This window comes from Asparagus officinalis, chromosome 7, assembly GCF_001876935.1.
Source record: "Asparagus officinalis chromosome 7, Aspof.V1, whole genome shotgun sequence".
Taxonomy (NCBI): Eukaryota; Viridiplantae; Streptophyta; class Magnoliopsida; order Asparagales; family Asparagaceae; genus Asparagus; species Asparagus officinalis.
The window spans coordinates 119,515,213-119,528,846 of NC_033800.1; the positions used below are offsets into that span (position 1 = coordinate 119,515,213).

At 33.4% G+C, this 13,634-nt stretch overlaps 1 protein-coding gene across 9 annotated transcripts in view; it reads left to right on the forward strand.

Moving 5' to 3' along the window:
- The window catches only part of LOC109848596 (chaperone protein DnaJ), a 17,083-nt gene extending 3,847 nt beyond the window's left edge, over positions 1–13,236 (forward strand). Inside the window, exons 2-6 of one of the 9 annotated variants that reach the window (XM_020418176.1) lie at positions 2,967–3,837; positions 6,460–6,517; positions 9,080–9,139; positions 11,198–11,332; positions 12,522–13,236. In XM_020418176.1, coding sequence (XP_020273765.1) covers positions 2,967–3,837; positions 6,460–6,517; positions 9,080–9,139; positions 11,198–11,332; positions 12,522–12,666 — 1,269 coding nt within the window. In that variant the 3' untranslated portion in view covers positions 12,667–13,236. Of the gene's footprint in view, positions 1–2,958; positions 3,838–6,431; positions 6,518–9,079; positions 9,140–11,197; positions 11,333–12,521 lie in introns of those variants that run through there. The other 8 variants (XM_020418175.1, XM_020418179.1, XM_020418184.1 and 5 more) reach the window with 8 other exon arrangements.

The following is a 13,634-nucleotide window of genomic DNA, read 5'->3' on the forward strand; positions in this document are numbered from 1 at the left end:
CGAGCTATTCAAACATTCAACATGAGCATCCAATTTCACCCTTGATTTCTTCCAATTTTTGAATCCTTCAGTAGTAAACGCGTCTCCACTTGATCGTTCGTTTTGACCTTTAAAAAGATAGTAGCATAAACAAAATGCAGCATCCTTCTCTACATTATGCTACAACTAATTCGACTTCAAGTCAAACCAAGCTTGATTGAATCGTCGATATTTGTTAGCAGAAAGCATTTGGGGCAATTCTTGTACATGGGGATGGAAAGGACATCACATATGCCCTTCGAACACGATCTTGCTCATTAGGAGTGTAATTATAGATGCGTGTTTGTAGTGCAGGATCTGCTAGAAATTCTTCTAAGTTCCCTTGTATTTGAAGATATTGAAGAAATTCTTCTAAGTATAAATGATACTCATTACAAAAGTTTCTCACAATAATCTAGACTATATTTGAAGATATTGAAGAAACTATGAACACAAATTACTAATATTATTAATTAAATAAACTATGAATTTACGATAAATATAATTCTAAATTCTAAAAAGTAAATACAAATTACGATTGAGATTAGGGCTTGCTGGAATAACAAATTGTACAAACAGTAAAACCCTAATATTTTTGGTTTGCTCCGTCTTTAGTGGCTGTTGAGTTCTGACACTATATTTTTTTTGCAAGGATTTGTTCCTTTGAGATTCAACCACAAATCTCTCAATATTAAAATAAACAAAACTTAATCCTAGGTAGAAATATAATCCTATGTGGTGTGGTCCGCATATTATATTTCACATATAACTAAAAACTTACCTCAAATAGAGAGCACAAACAAATACTTCAACAAAGTAGAAAGTTATTTCATGTGGCCTGCGCATGATTTACTTGTCGAGTTCATGTGGATTTCTCTAGCTCTGACTAAGGCGCAAAATCAAAACACCCCGCTCCTAAATTTGGAGGTGGGCATGTGACCTCCCTTGACCTCTACCAATGAATGCATATAAAGTGCATTGAGTATTGACACGATGTAAATTTGTTGAAAACAAGTTGAGCTTATGAAATCTTATATAATGTTGTCAATTTCACATAAAAATATGAAGTTAAGGTGCAACTGGTCTTTCTTTCCAGGATTTGTAGTCCTATTTGTCAATGTATGTCATGTTACTCCGTTCCTTTATTCGTGTCCAAAGCTAAATGCTAAACATTTGAAAGTATAAATTCATTATACTAATAGAACATTGAGATAGAATAACCATCAAAGTTAATGGATGTTAACCTTTCGTAAAGTACCTGCCATCTCCTAGTTAATTGGCTTTGCTGTTTTCCTCCAATTCCCAGTTCAATTGATTTTAACATGCCAATGACATATGAGAAGAATGCAGCTTGAAGGTAACACAAGGAAAGGAAGATTTCCGTGCAGATATTCATTAAACAAAAAAGGCAGCATTTTAGTCATAGTGGAACATAATTTCACACAGAACAAAAGTTGAAAACGGAACTAAATGATGAGAGAAATGAAACCTTTTTAGCACTCGACCATCTGTGATAGTTTGACTTGTTTGAATAAACATGCATCTGGTCTATAGCTAAAATGTGTAATTAGTCTCTGAAGAAAAACAAAAGCTATCTTCCAGTGATTTTTGATTGAGTCAAAAAGCAAAGCGGATGTGCACATACATTGAGTAATAATTATCCAATCTCATGTAAAAGTAGAGTTCCAGGTATCCATTTTCAGTAAATGCATGCTCCATACTTGCGAGCTTGCTCGTGAGTGGATGTTAAGTGGTGTCGGTATACCAATAAACATATGTGTTATTGCTCGTACACGTGTGCTATTGCTCTTGCAGAAAGGTTCCATAAATAGACTATTGCTTTGAGGCAAAACCCAAGAATCTTCTGTGCTATTTGATATAAGAACACATTGATTTGATCTTTGGCATGTATTTAGATTGTGATACATAGCTCCATTGTTATCGAGGCGTGAGCGCCAGGCGTGCCCTAGGCGCTAGGCGCTACAGCCTGCAACAAATGTGCCCCACACTAGAGGCGGGGCATTGCAGGCACGCGAGGGGCGCGCCCGTCGGGCGTACCGACTCACTGCGCCCTAGCTGATGGTGCGCAGGGAGTTAGGTTGTTTTGAATTAAACGGGTTTCGGGTCTGGTACCTGCATATTCCCATTAAACCCTTTTCTTCTTAGGGTTTCAAGGCTCAAACTCACTGCTCCTCAAAGTTCAATGAAGAGGAGGAGGAAACTGAAGATTAGGAAATTCCACTTTAGTTGGATGACGATGATGATGAGGATGACTAGACACTCTATTATTTTGCTTCTTGCTTATTTTGTTTCGTAGACTTTTGCTCATGTTGGATATTATCTTGCATTGTGATTTGTGGAAACTTATGAACATCTCTATGTTATGCATGCTAATTAAGACTCTTTCGTGATTTAGTAGGTAAAATTATATTTTTTAGTCTTTTTATGTGATAATTGATAATTGATAAACATGTTGCTTATATGCTTCTTTGTCTTATGTTGGAAAATATTAGTTTGAGTTATGCGCCTCAATTCAGTAGAGCGCGCGCATCGTTGTGCGTCTTGCGCATGGTGCTCGTAAGGGACCTTTGCGCCCTGCATTGCGCCTTGCGTCTTGCGCCTCGATAACACTGCATAACTCATGTGTGCAGAATTTCGATATGACAAGAAACCATGCGAGTGTGTGCATTCTGTTTGTGGACTTGGACAATGCATTAGATTTCATAACCTGTACTTTTTAGATCAGCTAGTATGCTAATTATCCAAAATGAAAATACAGACCTAAGCACCATGCAAACCGAGCTTTCACACCTCAGACATGTTATGCTTCTCCTGTATCTACATACTGTTTGAATACAGGTTTTAGTTTGTTTTTCTGTGACATATGATACTTTGCTAACAAATCCTGTTTGCTGCTTAAAGTTGACTTTTTTTATGTAGTTCTGCAGATTCTATCAGATTCCGAGAAAAGGGCATATTACGACAGTTATATATTCTCTCAGAGAAAGGTTTTGCAGAAGCATCCGAAATCTGGTTCAGTTATGTATATGTACAATTCATCTGTAACAATAGCGAAACAAGGTGAAGTAGTAGAATGGGTAAAATGGTATAGACTTGTGATTGACGATATTCTTACTGAGAGGAGGGTTGCAGTTGGCTCAGGTTATTTTTATGAACTTGAAAGTGAACTGTATTCAGCTATACGTGCTGCATATTTTGGCCCTAATATCGAGTCAATGGACTTTCTTCCTGACTGTTTTGAAGCAGAGGAAAGGTCTGTTTATGACACTCCTGAGGTATTGCATTTGGTTTCTGGGCGCAACCTTTTTGGAATCATTTACTTAGTTGATAAGGTTCCTGAATTATCAGATACCCACCATGAAAAACTAACCTCTTCTTGTTCAGTGGCTCACGATATTTGTCGATATGTTAGGCAATCAAATATGGGACTGAGTTCTACACCAGTGGAAAAATCAGATATTCTTAAGATGAACGACGAGAAAGGGTTATCAGATATATATAAAGATTTGGAATTACATATTTCTGGACGATTAGTTGCTAAAGCAACTAGGAGTCCTCCAAAATGCAAGTCTGATAGCATATTAGCAGTTGACTGTGAAGACCAGATAAATGTTTTTCTTAGTCTGGATGAAGACAAGGTATATAGGAGTGAGACGGCTTCATCTTCAGCTCAATCCAACATTCTTTTGGGGTCAATAAGTGGACTAGGAACCAAGGCTGAAGAGGGAATTTGCTCTGTATATGACCGAAACGGTACAAAAACTCACATGATAATGAAGCATAGAACAATGATGGTTGGTATGAGTATTCTGCATCTTTAATATTTATTTTTATTTTTGGTGTGTGCCTGATCTTCATATTAGACTTGTCTATCTTGAACGTGATACGTAGTCCCTTTCATCTTATTTTGCTTGCTCATTGTTTTTGTTTACTGCTCTGTGGGGTGCATAGGACATTCTTTTTGCTATCTATTTAAGTATATCTAACTTCCTTGTTACTGCATATGACTCTCAGAAATAGTTATCAACTACCTAATCATTTTTACAATATTTCCATATGCTCTCTTTCTTTTCTTGCCCTTAACTATAAAAGGGTGATATTTTTGGCCTTTGTTTTTCTGTCTGTAATGTATCTTCACTTCAGATTTTGTGATTCATGGAGTACATTACATATTTGCACATTCTCTGCTTTTTAGGAGAAACAATATTTGTAGACAATACAGATGAGGTTTTGAACTGTCATTATCTTTCTTGTATGGGGTCAACATTTAGTGTCCTGATGATTGTTTAGGATTAATATTTGATCTGGATGATGAAAAGGAGGGCTCCAACCATTGTAAAATTGGCACAATGGAGAAATGGAGGCAATAACCAGAAGATGACGATGTAAGCAATAGAAGGGCAAGGAAATGTAAGACTTAGAGGGATGAGAGATATAAGAGTTGTACAGCCTTTCAGGATGCACACAGGATGATTATGCATGTCATTAGGATGGTGAATAAATATAAAACAAAGAGGGATGAGAGAGAAAAGAATGATGTACAATCTTTTGTGTGGTCTCTCCTAAATGGGTTATACTCACCTGTCGAAGTCATTGAAGAGATCTCAATGGAAGAAAGTGAAGGAATTGCAATAAGTGGAAGACCGTATGAAGTAACCCATCACTCTCAGTTCCTCTTTTTTCCAACAGTGCCCCATCATTCCCCTTAACGAACCTTAAAGGAGGAATGCCAATTACAATTCTCGGAATCCTAGAATCGTTGTGGAACAAGCACACAGATGCAAGGGTAACTAGGCTTTTACGGATAAACTGAAAATAGTCTAATTCGATCAGGATACATAATATATCATAGTGATCCAAATATTTCAAACAGTTTACCCAAATCCATTTACTTCCGAAGGAACTAGGAGAAGATAATTTATTTGCCAGTATGTGTATTCAGTCACCATAATCCTACATAAAAGCAGTCCTACTTTATTTGATTTTTGGAGTAAATTATGTATAGTTGTGAGATCTTATTGGCTGAAATCATGTATAGTTGTGAGATCTTATTGAATCATAGGTCACATCTCTAAGTCTTACATTTCCTTGCCCTTCTATTGCTTACATCGTCATCTTATTGTGCCAATTACTGAAATCACAGGTCAGATTAAGTTGGAGATGTGACCTATGATTTACTGATTTCAGTAAATCATAATTTACTCACAACTCTAAGTCTTACATAATTTACTGATCAAGTTGGAGATGTGACCATTGACTCACAACTCTAAATCTTACTGATTTCCTTGCCCTTCTATTGCTTACATAATTTACTGATTTCAGTAATTGGAGTAAATTATGTATAGTTGTGAGATCTTATTGAATCATAGGTCACATCTCTAAGTCTTACATTTCCTTGCCCTTCTATTGCTTACATCGTCATCTTATTGTGCCAATTACTGAAATCACAGGTCAGATTAAGTTGGAGATGTGACCTATGATTCAAAGAAATATAGAGGTGAAGGAAAATAGTGCTAAGATGCGTCAGCTAAGGAAGAGTCTCTAATCTGTTAGGTGGGTAACTGTAAGGGAGGCTTGACTGACCAGATATTGTGAGAGATCTGAGTAAGAACAAGAGTAAAGATATCAGTCAATGGTTAACTACTTCCAAAAACTTGTTAGCACTGCCCAAAGAGGAATTCCAATTATAGAATTTTTTAGTAAATCATCATAGAAATCCTCAACGTATAATCGAGGAATACAACTTGTGCTGCACTTTGAACTATAGTATCTGGGTACCAAGTTTCAGGCTTCAAAGTCTGAATAGGACTAGTGCTGACTTATTACTGTGTCTCTGAGCTTCCCAGTTACATCTATCAGTGAGTCTGAACTCTGAAGTGTCTGAGCATAGGATGTCATCGGCAATCAGTGTACCAAAAGTTGACTTTAGTTTCAAATTGACCTATGCTGAAACCTGAGAAGAATATTACAAAGGGTTCATTTTTTTTAATTTTGCTTGTTTGTTACATGGCAGATGATTAACATAATGGTAACTTTTTAACATATAGATGGTTAGATATGTTTTTCTCTCCAATATTTTTGAGATGCTTGGAACGGCCGTAATCTTTGTGAATACTAGAAACTGGTTATTTTCTTTTAGGGCCCGAAGCTTATTAGCAGGGTCCTAGTACTCTGCAATTATGATGTTCTTGAGAGTATCATCTAAAGTAAGTTGATCATTCAAGTTCCCAATAAAAAGGTCACACTAACATATGGTGATTATGCTGTAAGTTCATATATACTATAAATTTCTTTCTGCACCTCTTTTCTACACTTCTAGATTCGAAGGTAAACTTTTTGCACCTCTTTCTGCACTTCTATATTTAAAGGTATAACTTAAATAATATTTTCAGGTAAAACATATGCGTTGGTTTCCTGTAGGAGGAGAGTTTCCAGCTTGTGAGTGCAGATGTAGTAGAGCTCGCCTTCCACCTAGCAAGTAAGGATGCAATTTCTTTCAATATTGGAAGCTTGTAACAAGTTTTAAACATTGTTATTCTTACGTTGGGAGAGTAACTTGATTAAGAGAGGGATAGTCAGGTTTTATTTAGAATTAAACGAATATAGTACAGTTAGTGATCTTCCAATGTGGATAGTCGGGTTTTATTTAGAACTAAACAAATATAGTACAATTAGTGACCTTCCTATGAGGAATAAATAGCTTTTTTTCCTAAAGACTGTTTTCCTCCTAGGAGTTGAAATAATTCCCTCTCACATTAACAACCCTCGGATTTGACTTCTAATGGTTGATGATGTGGAGTCATATCTTAACCAAATCAAAGTAGGAGAGGATAAATTTGGTCATTAAGATTATTTTCTTAGGATTAGAAATTTATGGTAGTTAGTATCCATTTTGGTTTTTTATAGTCTATCGGTCTTCCTCAATATTGTTTCATTTCTCGAGTTTAATTTAATGATTATCCCAGTGAACCCTCATTTTTAATTTAACTATTGAAATTAAATACCTTTAGAAACAGTGATGGTGAAAGCAATCAAACAAATTACATTACAATAATCCAATATTTGTTTAGAAATTTCTTCTTTATCAGGAAGAGAAACCATAGTACTGTTAACACGAATTTTGGTCTCTTTATATCGGTCTTAAAGTTACAATATTGGGGTGATTTATAAAATTTCTTCAACGAATTTTCAGAAATGTAATCTTCATATCATTTGTAGAAGGGATGTTATGTGCTTATTTTTTCAGAACGGGGTTAGTATTGGACATATTCAATTAAAGGTACAAATTTATCGACACCATGCAGTGCTGCAAGTTGATAATGTTCAGAAATTTGGATTGGAAAAGGTACTTTGGGCACCTGAATTCTGTGTAATTCAAAGAAATAAATATTGAAAGGTGATAATGAACGGAGATTATCCATTCCTAATATACAATCTTCTTTTAATTGTCGGGGAAGTAAAGCGAAGTCAAAATGAAATAGCCGTTCTTTGCGTTGGATATTTGATATGGCTACCGAAAGATTTCTAACTTTATGAGTAAGCGAATCCTGTTGTCCTGCAAATCCATTTAATATTTCTTTTTTGTCAAGAGGAACTTGGTCTTGTGATGGAATAAATAATTGTTGGAATAGACTTCAACACCACTATTGATAAGTGCATTAAGAGTAAATTCTTTAATTTCAGGTAGTTTTATAGTAAGAGGAAACTGTATATGTAATTGAGATTTTTTCTTTAGATCAATCGTATTGCTCATTACTTTGGATATCTGTTATTGGTTTTTTTACCATCATTTGTCCTAATTTAGGATTGATTCTTTTCTTATCTTGTTCTTCAAGATTTTCAAAAAAAATTATTGTTCTTCCTTCAATAGGATAATCTTGTCTAAAACTTAACCTAAGTATGTCTTGTAAGACTTCTGGGTTTAGTTTTGTATATAGTAGCCTATTTGTAGTGGATTGAGATCTGAGAAGCTTGTTATTAGATCAAGAGCTAGAACTTGCTTCATCTTCTATTTTTGTTATTTGTTATGGTGAAGATATGTCTTCAGATGCTATAAAATATTCAATTAGTAGTTGTACTCTTAGTTTTAATGCTTTTAGAAAGATTTGAATATGATTATCTAACTTAAGGTGTCTAAGATCTACTAGTCTAGGTTGAATAGTTTTTCTTGTTGCAACTTCATATTACTGAACAATTTTTTTTTGAATCTATGGATTTAAAATGTTGAGTATCATTTAAAGCCATACAATGTTCTCATTGTATACGAAGAGTTTTTGATCCAGGTAATAATTGTATCGCTTTTAAATTGAAAGACGTTGGACAAGCTTTATCGATGTCTTCATTTTCTAAGCTTACACAAAAATTTGGGTGTATATTTACACCAAACAATCTATTTGCTAAATTGGATTTTGCACCTCCAATATTTCTATTTAATTGATTATTTATAATTATTTCATCCATACAAACAATCATTATTGGAGTGTCTATTACTCATCTGAATAGTCCTGCTAGTTTTAATTGTATAAGCCCAATATGGATATATCTCATCCGAGGATTTTTTTTTGTTGAAGTTTTTCTATTTTTTGTTTATCTAAAAGTCTGATATATGTGAATTTATTATCTCCTCTTAATTCTATATTTCCTTGCATTCATACAAAGACGCTTGCTTAATTTAAAATCTAGATTTGAAAAAAAGGCATTTAATAAACATCCTTTTCATCAGAACGAGTATAGCCTCTTTAAGTTTTCATCAGTGATAGGAAATTATTCACCCATACTGTCTTGAATACAACTATTTGTAATTTCTTCTAATTCTATAGAATCCATGTCGACTCTATATCCATAATATGTTTCTTTCTCTTTTTCTTTAGTATAAAAAAAATCCTTATTTAATAAGAGGAAGATCTTCATATCTGTGTATAACAGTAAGTCTAACAGGGTCTCCTTGTTCTATCTCATAATCTCAATCTTCTACGCTTGTACTTTTAATTAGAAGATAAACATTATCTTTAACATCTGATTCTATTTTTTTCATATGTAGCGAAGATGTTCTCTTTAGTATGTTTACGTATGTTACGAACAATTTCGTAGTATCCAACAGGTAATTGCATGATTAAATCTAACCATATTTCAGTGGTACAATATCCTTTTAACCTTTGATTTCTTCCGGTATATAGCATATATCTAGAAGAATTATTCTTCTCCTTTTTGGGAAGAAGGACAAATGAAGTTAATGGAGTAATTTTTATGACGTTAGAGGTTGGTTATTGTGATCATATTTATTTCCATTGTTTCAAATCAAACAAAATTTCTAGTTCTCCTTTTGAACTACTTGTATTTAAGCTTACAATTTCGTATATTGAAGAATTAGAATCGCTAGGAATATCTTTCAAGGGTTCCAATATTTATTCCATATTCTTCTAAGTCAGTTAAGACTATCTTTTTGATATTCATAGCACATCCATAGACATAGTGTCACTCTTGGTTACATTTAAAACATTTACAACCTTTCTTAAATTTTTTTGTTTTGATAAATTTTTTCTTCGGAATATTTTTCCTTGCTTATATTTTTTCTTAATATATTTTCCCTATTTTTTCGGGATAATTTTATATTTTGGTTTTCTTTTCTTTCGATAAGATATATATTCTTTTTTATATTCTGGTGGACAACCAAATTGAAGATTAATATCTTCATTATATTTGGAGCATTTCCTAATTTTGATTATTTAGTCTTAGCTTGAACTTGTTTTAAGGCTTTTGCTTCTTCACATCATTCTTGTATTGTTTTTATACAAACTTTCTTTAAATAGCCTGTGTTATGTGTATTTTCAGGATTTTCATTAGGATAAGTTGATAACCTCATCTTGTCATATCTATATTTAAGGTTATTCCATGGTGATGGAATCTTAGATAAAAAAATTCTTTAACCAAAAGATTTATTTGTCTGTACTTGCTAATTCAAAAATATAACCTATATAAGAAGAAACAAATTCTTCTAATATGCATATATCTTGGATTTTAATAATATGGTTTCAAAATCAATAGCCTCATCTAGTTTTTCTTCAGGTAGGTCTGCATTGAGCAGATACTAGTCTAGAGATCACTTGCTCTTTATTATAGGCATATTTTATATTTCGCATTTCTTAATGTTGCATTTTCTCAAGATTTTTTTTAACCATGCTAATGTTGAACCTTCTTATAGGCTAGTAAGATGACAATATCTACATAAAATATCTTATTGAAAATTATTTCTCCATGAATTATGTTTTGGGGTCAAAAGGTTCAAAACTAGGACAACTGGAAATCGTGCAAGAGACTATTTCTTGAGACCTATATCTATATTCTGCTCGTCATATGTTTTTTCTCATAAGAGTTTGATGCAGTCATAATACACACATGGGTTATGAATATAATAAAATAGCATATGCTATGTGATTAGTTGCATATATATACCTGTATGTATATTCTGCCCGTCATATGTTTTTTTATAAGAGTTTGATGTGCTCTAGCATAATAGACACATGGGTTATGAATATGATAAAATAGCTTATGCTATGTGATTAGTTGCGCGTGTGTGTGTTGTGTTGTGTGTGTGTGTGTGTTATATATATATATATATAATATATATATATATATATATATATATATATATATATATATATATATATATATATTTATATATATATATATTATATATATATATATATATATATATATATGAGAAAAATGGGTATGTTTGGTACCAAGCACAAATTTTGTGCTTGTAGTGAGGTGTCCTATTCTCATCCACTCATTCCAATTCCCAACCACTCCCCAACCCATGAAATATAGGTCCTGATTTCAATGAGTGGAGGGAAATATGCTACGTCACTACTAAACACAAAAACTTGTGCTTGATACCAAGCATAGCATTTCTTTCTCTCTCTCTCTCTCTCTATATTATATATATATATATATATATATATATATATATATATAGAGAGAGAGAGAGAGAGAGAGAGAGAGAGAGAGACAATAATTGAGGTTTTATTAAAGTATGATGAGCAATAGGAATCAGTTGAGAAAAGATTACACTTCTTCTAGTTAGTTACCATTTCTACATTACATTATGATAATCCTTTCTATGAATTTTATTTTACAATCCAAATTCTTTTTGCAGATTTTGGCTTTTTGAGCCACGCTCTAGCATCCATGACATTGGTGGGTGGTATGTTGAAACATTTGGGCGAGACAAGAAAGGAAGGACAGTACCATCACAAAGGCAATGGGATGGCGTCATTGAACATCCTGAAAAGTAAGTTTGTCATGTTCTATTTTGTTTTGTTATTCCTATTGTTTTGTTCTGTGAATTTTCACATATTATGAAAACAATTAGTTTTACCTTAGGCATTCTCAGAAAATTTTAAGATAGATCTATGAATATTGTCCATTTGTTGATTTGTTTTATACTTGTAAAATGTATGAGCACAAATTGCATATGGATAAGTAGAAGTCGTTTAGCATTATTGCTATTTTTAGTAATAAATAAGGAGAGTACTCCACCTTTCATTTTTGCTAATGCACTGGTGACCTTTTATAAAACAGAATCTTCCTCTATCGCGTATCATTACATTTATTGTGGAGATTAGAGTTGAGTAACATCATATAAAAGTTAATCAATTGAAATGAGAAACTAAATAAGATAATAGAAATAAGAAACTGGTTACATTTTGTGTAATTTGATTGGAAAATGGTATTTATATACCATCTCAACTAAAATGAGCTCATACATAATGCTTGAAGCATATCCGTTTTATGTTCTATTCTTTTGGCTGTTCTTTTTCTGAGATCCTCCACTTTTCCATTCTAATATTTGATACTACGATTTTGGTTATTTTATGTTTATATATGATATACAGTACTAATGAAATGTATGTTAAATTACTATGCATTTTCTTACGAAGTTGCTGAACTCTTTTTCTTTGTCCAATAAATGAAAAAAAGTTCAATACTTAATTAACTTATTTGCTCTATCCTTAGTCTGCTGAGAAGTTTCTTCTAATTTCGGATTCCTACCTGTCTTTTTTAACGGATGATTTTGGATGATATTTTCCAAAAATTCAATTTGATTATTGTATGTCTTTGAGATTGACATCTGATCCCGTCTCTCTCCATTTTCTATAAAATTATTGATCATTGATGCTTCGCAGATGATAATCCTTGCACAATGATGATAAATTCTATCTTTACATGTGTTATGGAATTGCTTCGAAAACAGGAGTTGATTGTTTATTTAGATGTCTTTACTGCTTGTTTCATTTTTAACAAGTGTTTGTGGATTATTTTTGAACTGATGTTGCTTCATGGATTACATCCCATTCCTTCTGTACCCAGTCAAATTGTTTTCTCAGAATTAGAATTTTTTATTTGTTTTTTTTTTTTGTAATATGCCAAATCTTGTTGTGCCTCATGACCTAATAAACCTTCAACCATGCATGTCTCAGGAGACTACACCCTGCCATGTATCTGCTAGCTCTTGCCTATAGAACTTTAGATCTTGAAGATGAAAAAAGAAGAAAACGAGCTGTTAGGGATTTGTTTCCATCTAAACTTTCAGGTATTCTTCATTGGTGCAAGAAACTTATTTGAATGGGTGTTCTTGGCACCCTGGATATGAGAATCAGCAATTGATATCTGAATGCCAGTGGACTTACTGGACTATGAAACAAGAGATCTGATGCCAGTTTACTCAAAACTTTTCTGTGTTGTATTACTATAACGTGTCAAGGCCACATATGGCTGCAGAAGCTCAATTTAGCCCTGGTGCAATAAATTCCAAATCTTATGTATCAAAGTTGATCTATTCCTTTCACATCCTTGTACAACATTTGGGTCTTTTTTCTTCACGATCTTGCAGTTAAGCGAAGGAATACCTAGACATAGTTTACGATGAGAAAAGCTTTTGAAGCATTAAATAAATTTTTATGGAGATTCAAGTGGTCTTCCAGTTTGCAGTTACGGCTACAAAAATAATACATGTATTTGGAGCCGAAAAGCTACTTTTTCCTTTTTGTATGTTCTTATGGTTCATTGTTATTTTATCTTCTCAAAGCAGTTCTTGTTTATGTAACCATAATGTAACAATGTATTTATGTATATTGTTAATCTCAATGTCTGAAAGGCTGAGGCCGAAAGGCTCCTAGCAGAGTTAGAATGTCAGTTAACTTTGTGGATGAAGAAAAGACTGTTTTTCAATAAACTGCTCTTTTTCTTTCATTATTGTGGTTTCTTGGCACAAAATATCCACTATTTTGTTGTGCGCGGCGGAAGCCAAAACCAAACAGACGACGTGATTCTAGAAATCAAATCAAACAAACGAACGAGAGAGAAAGGCCAAACGAACCAAAAATAACGACACAAACAACCAATTTTAACGTGGTTCGGCAAGTTGTTTATGTCCATGGGGCAAGAAGGTGCTTATGTCCACGGGGCAAGAAGGGGATGAGGTTTTCACTACTAGAGAAGAAAAGTACAAACTGAGATTACAAATCACTCAAAGCAATCAACTAATCTCACCAACAAAACTCTTAATCTTTCCAAATAAAACCCTAAACAAA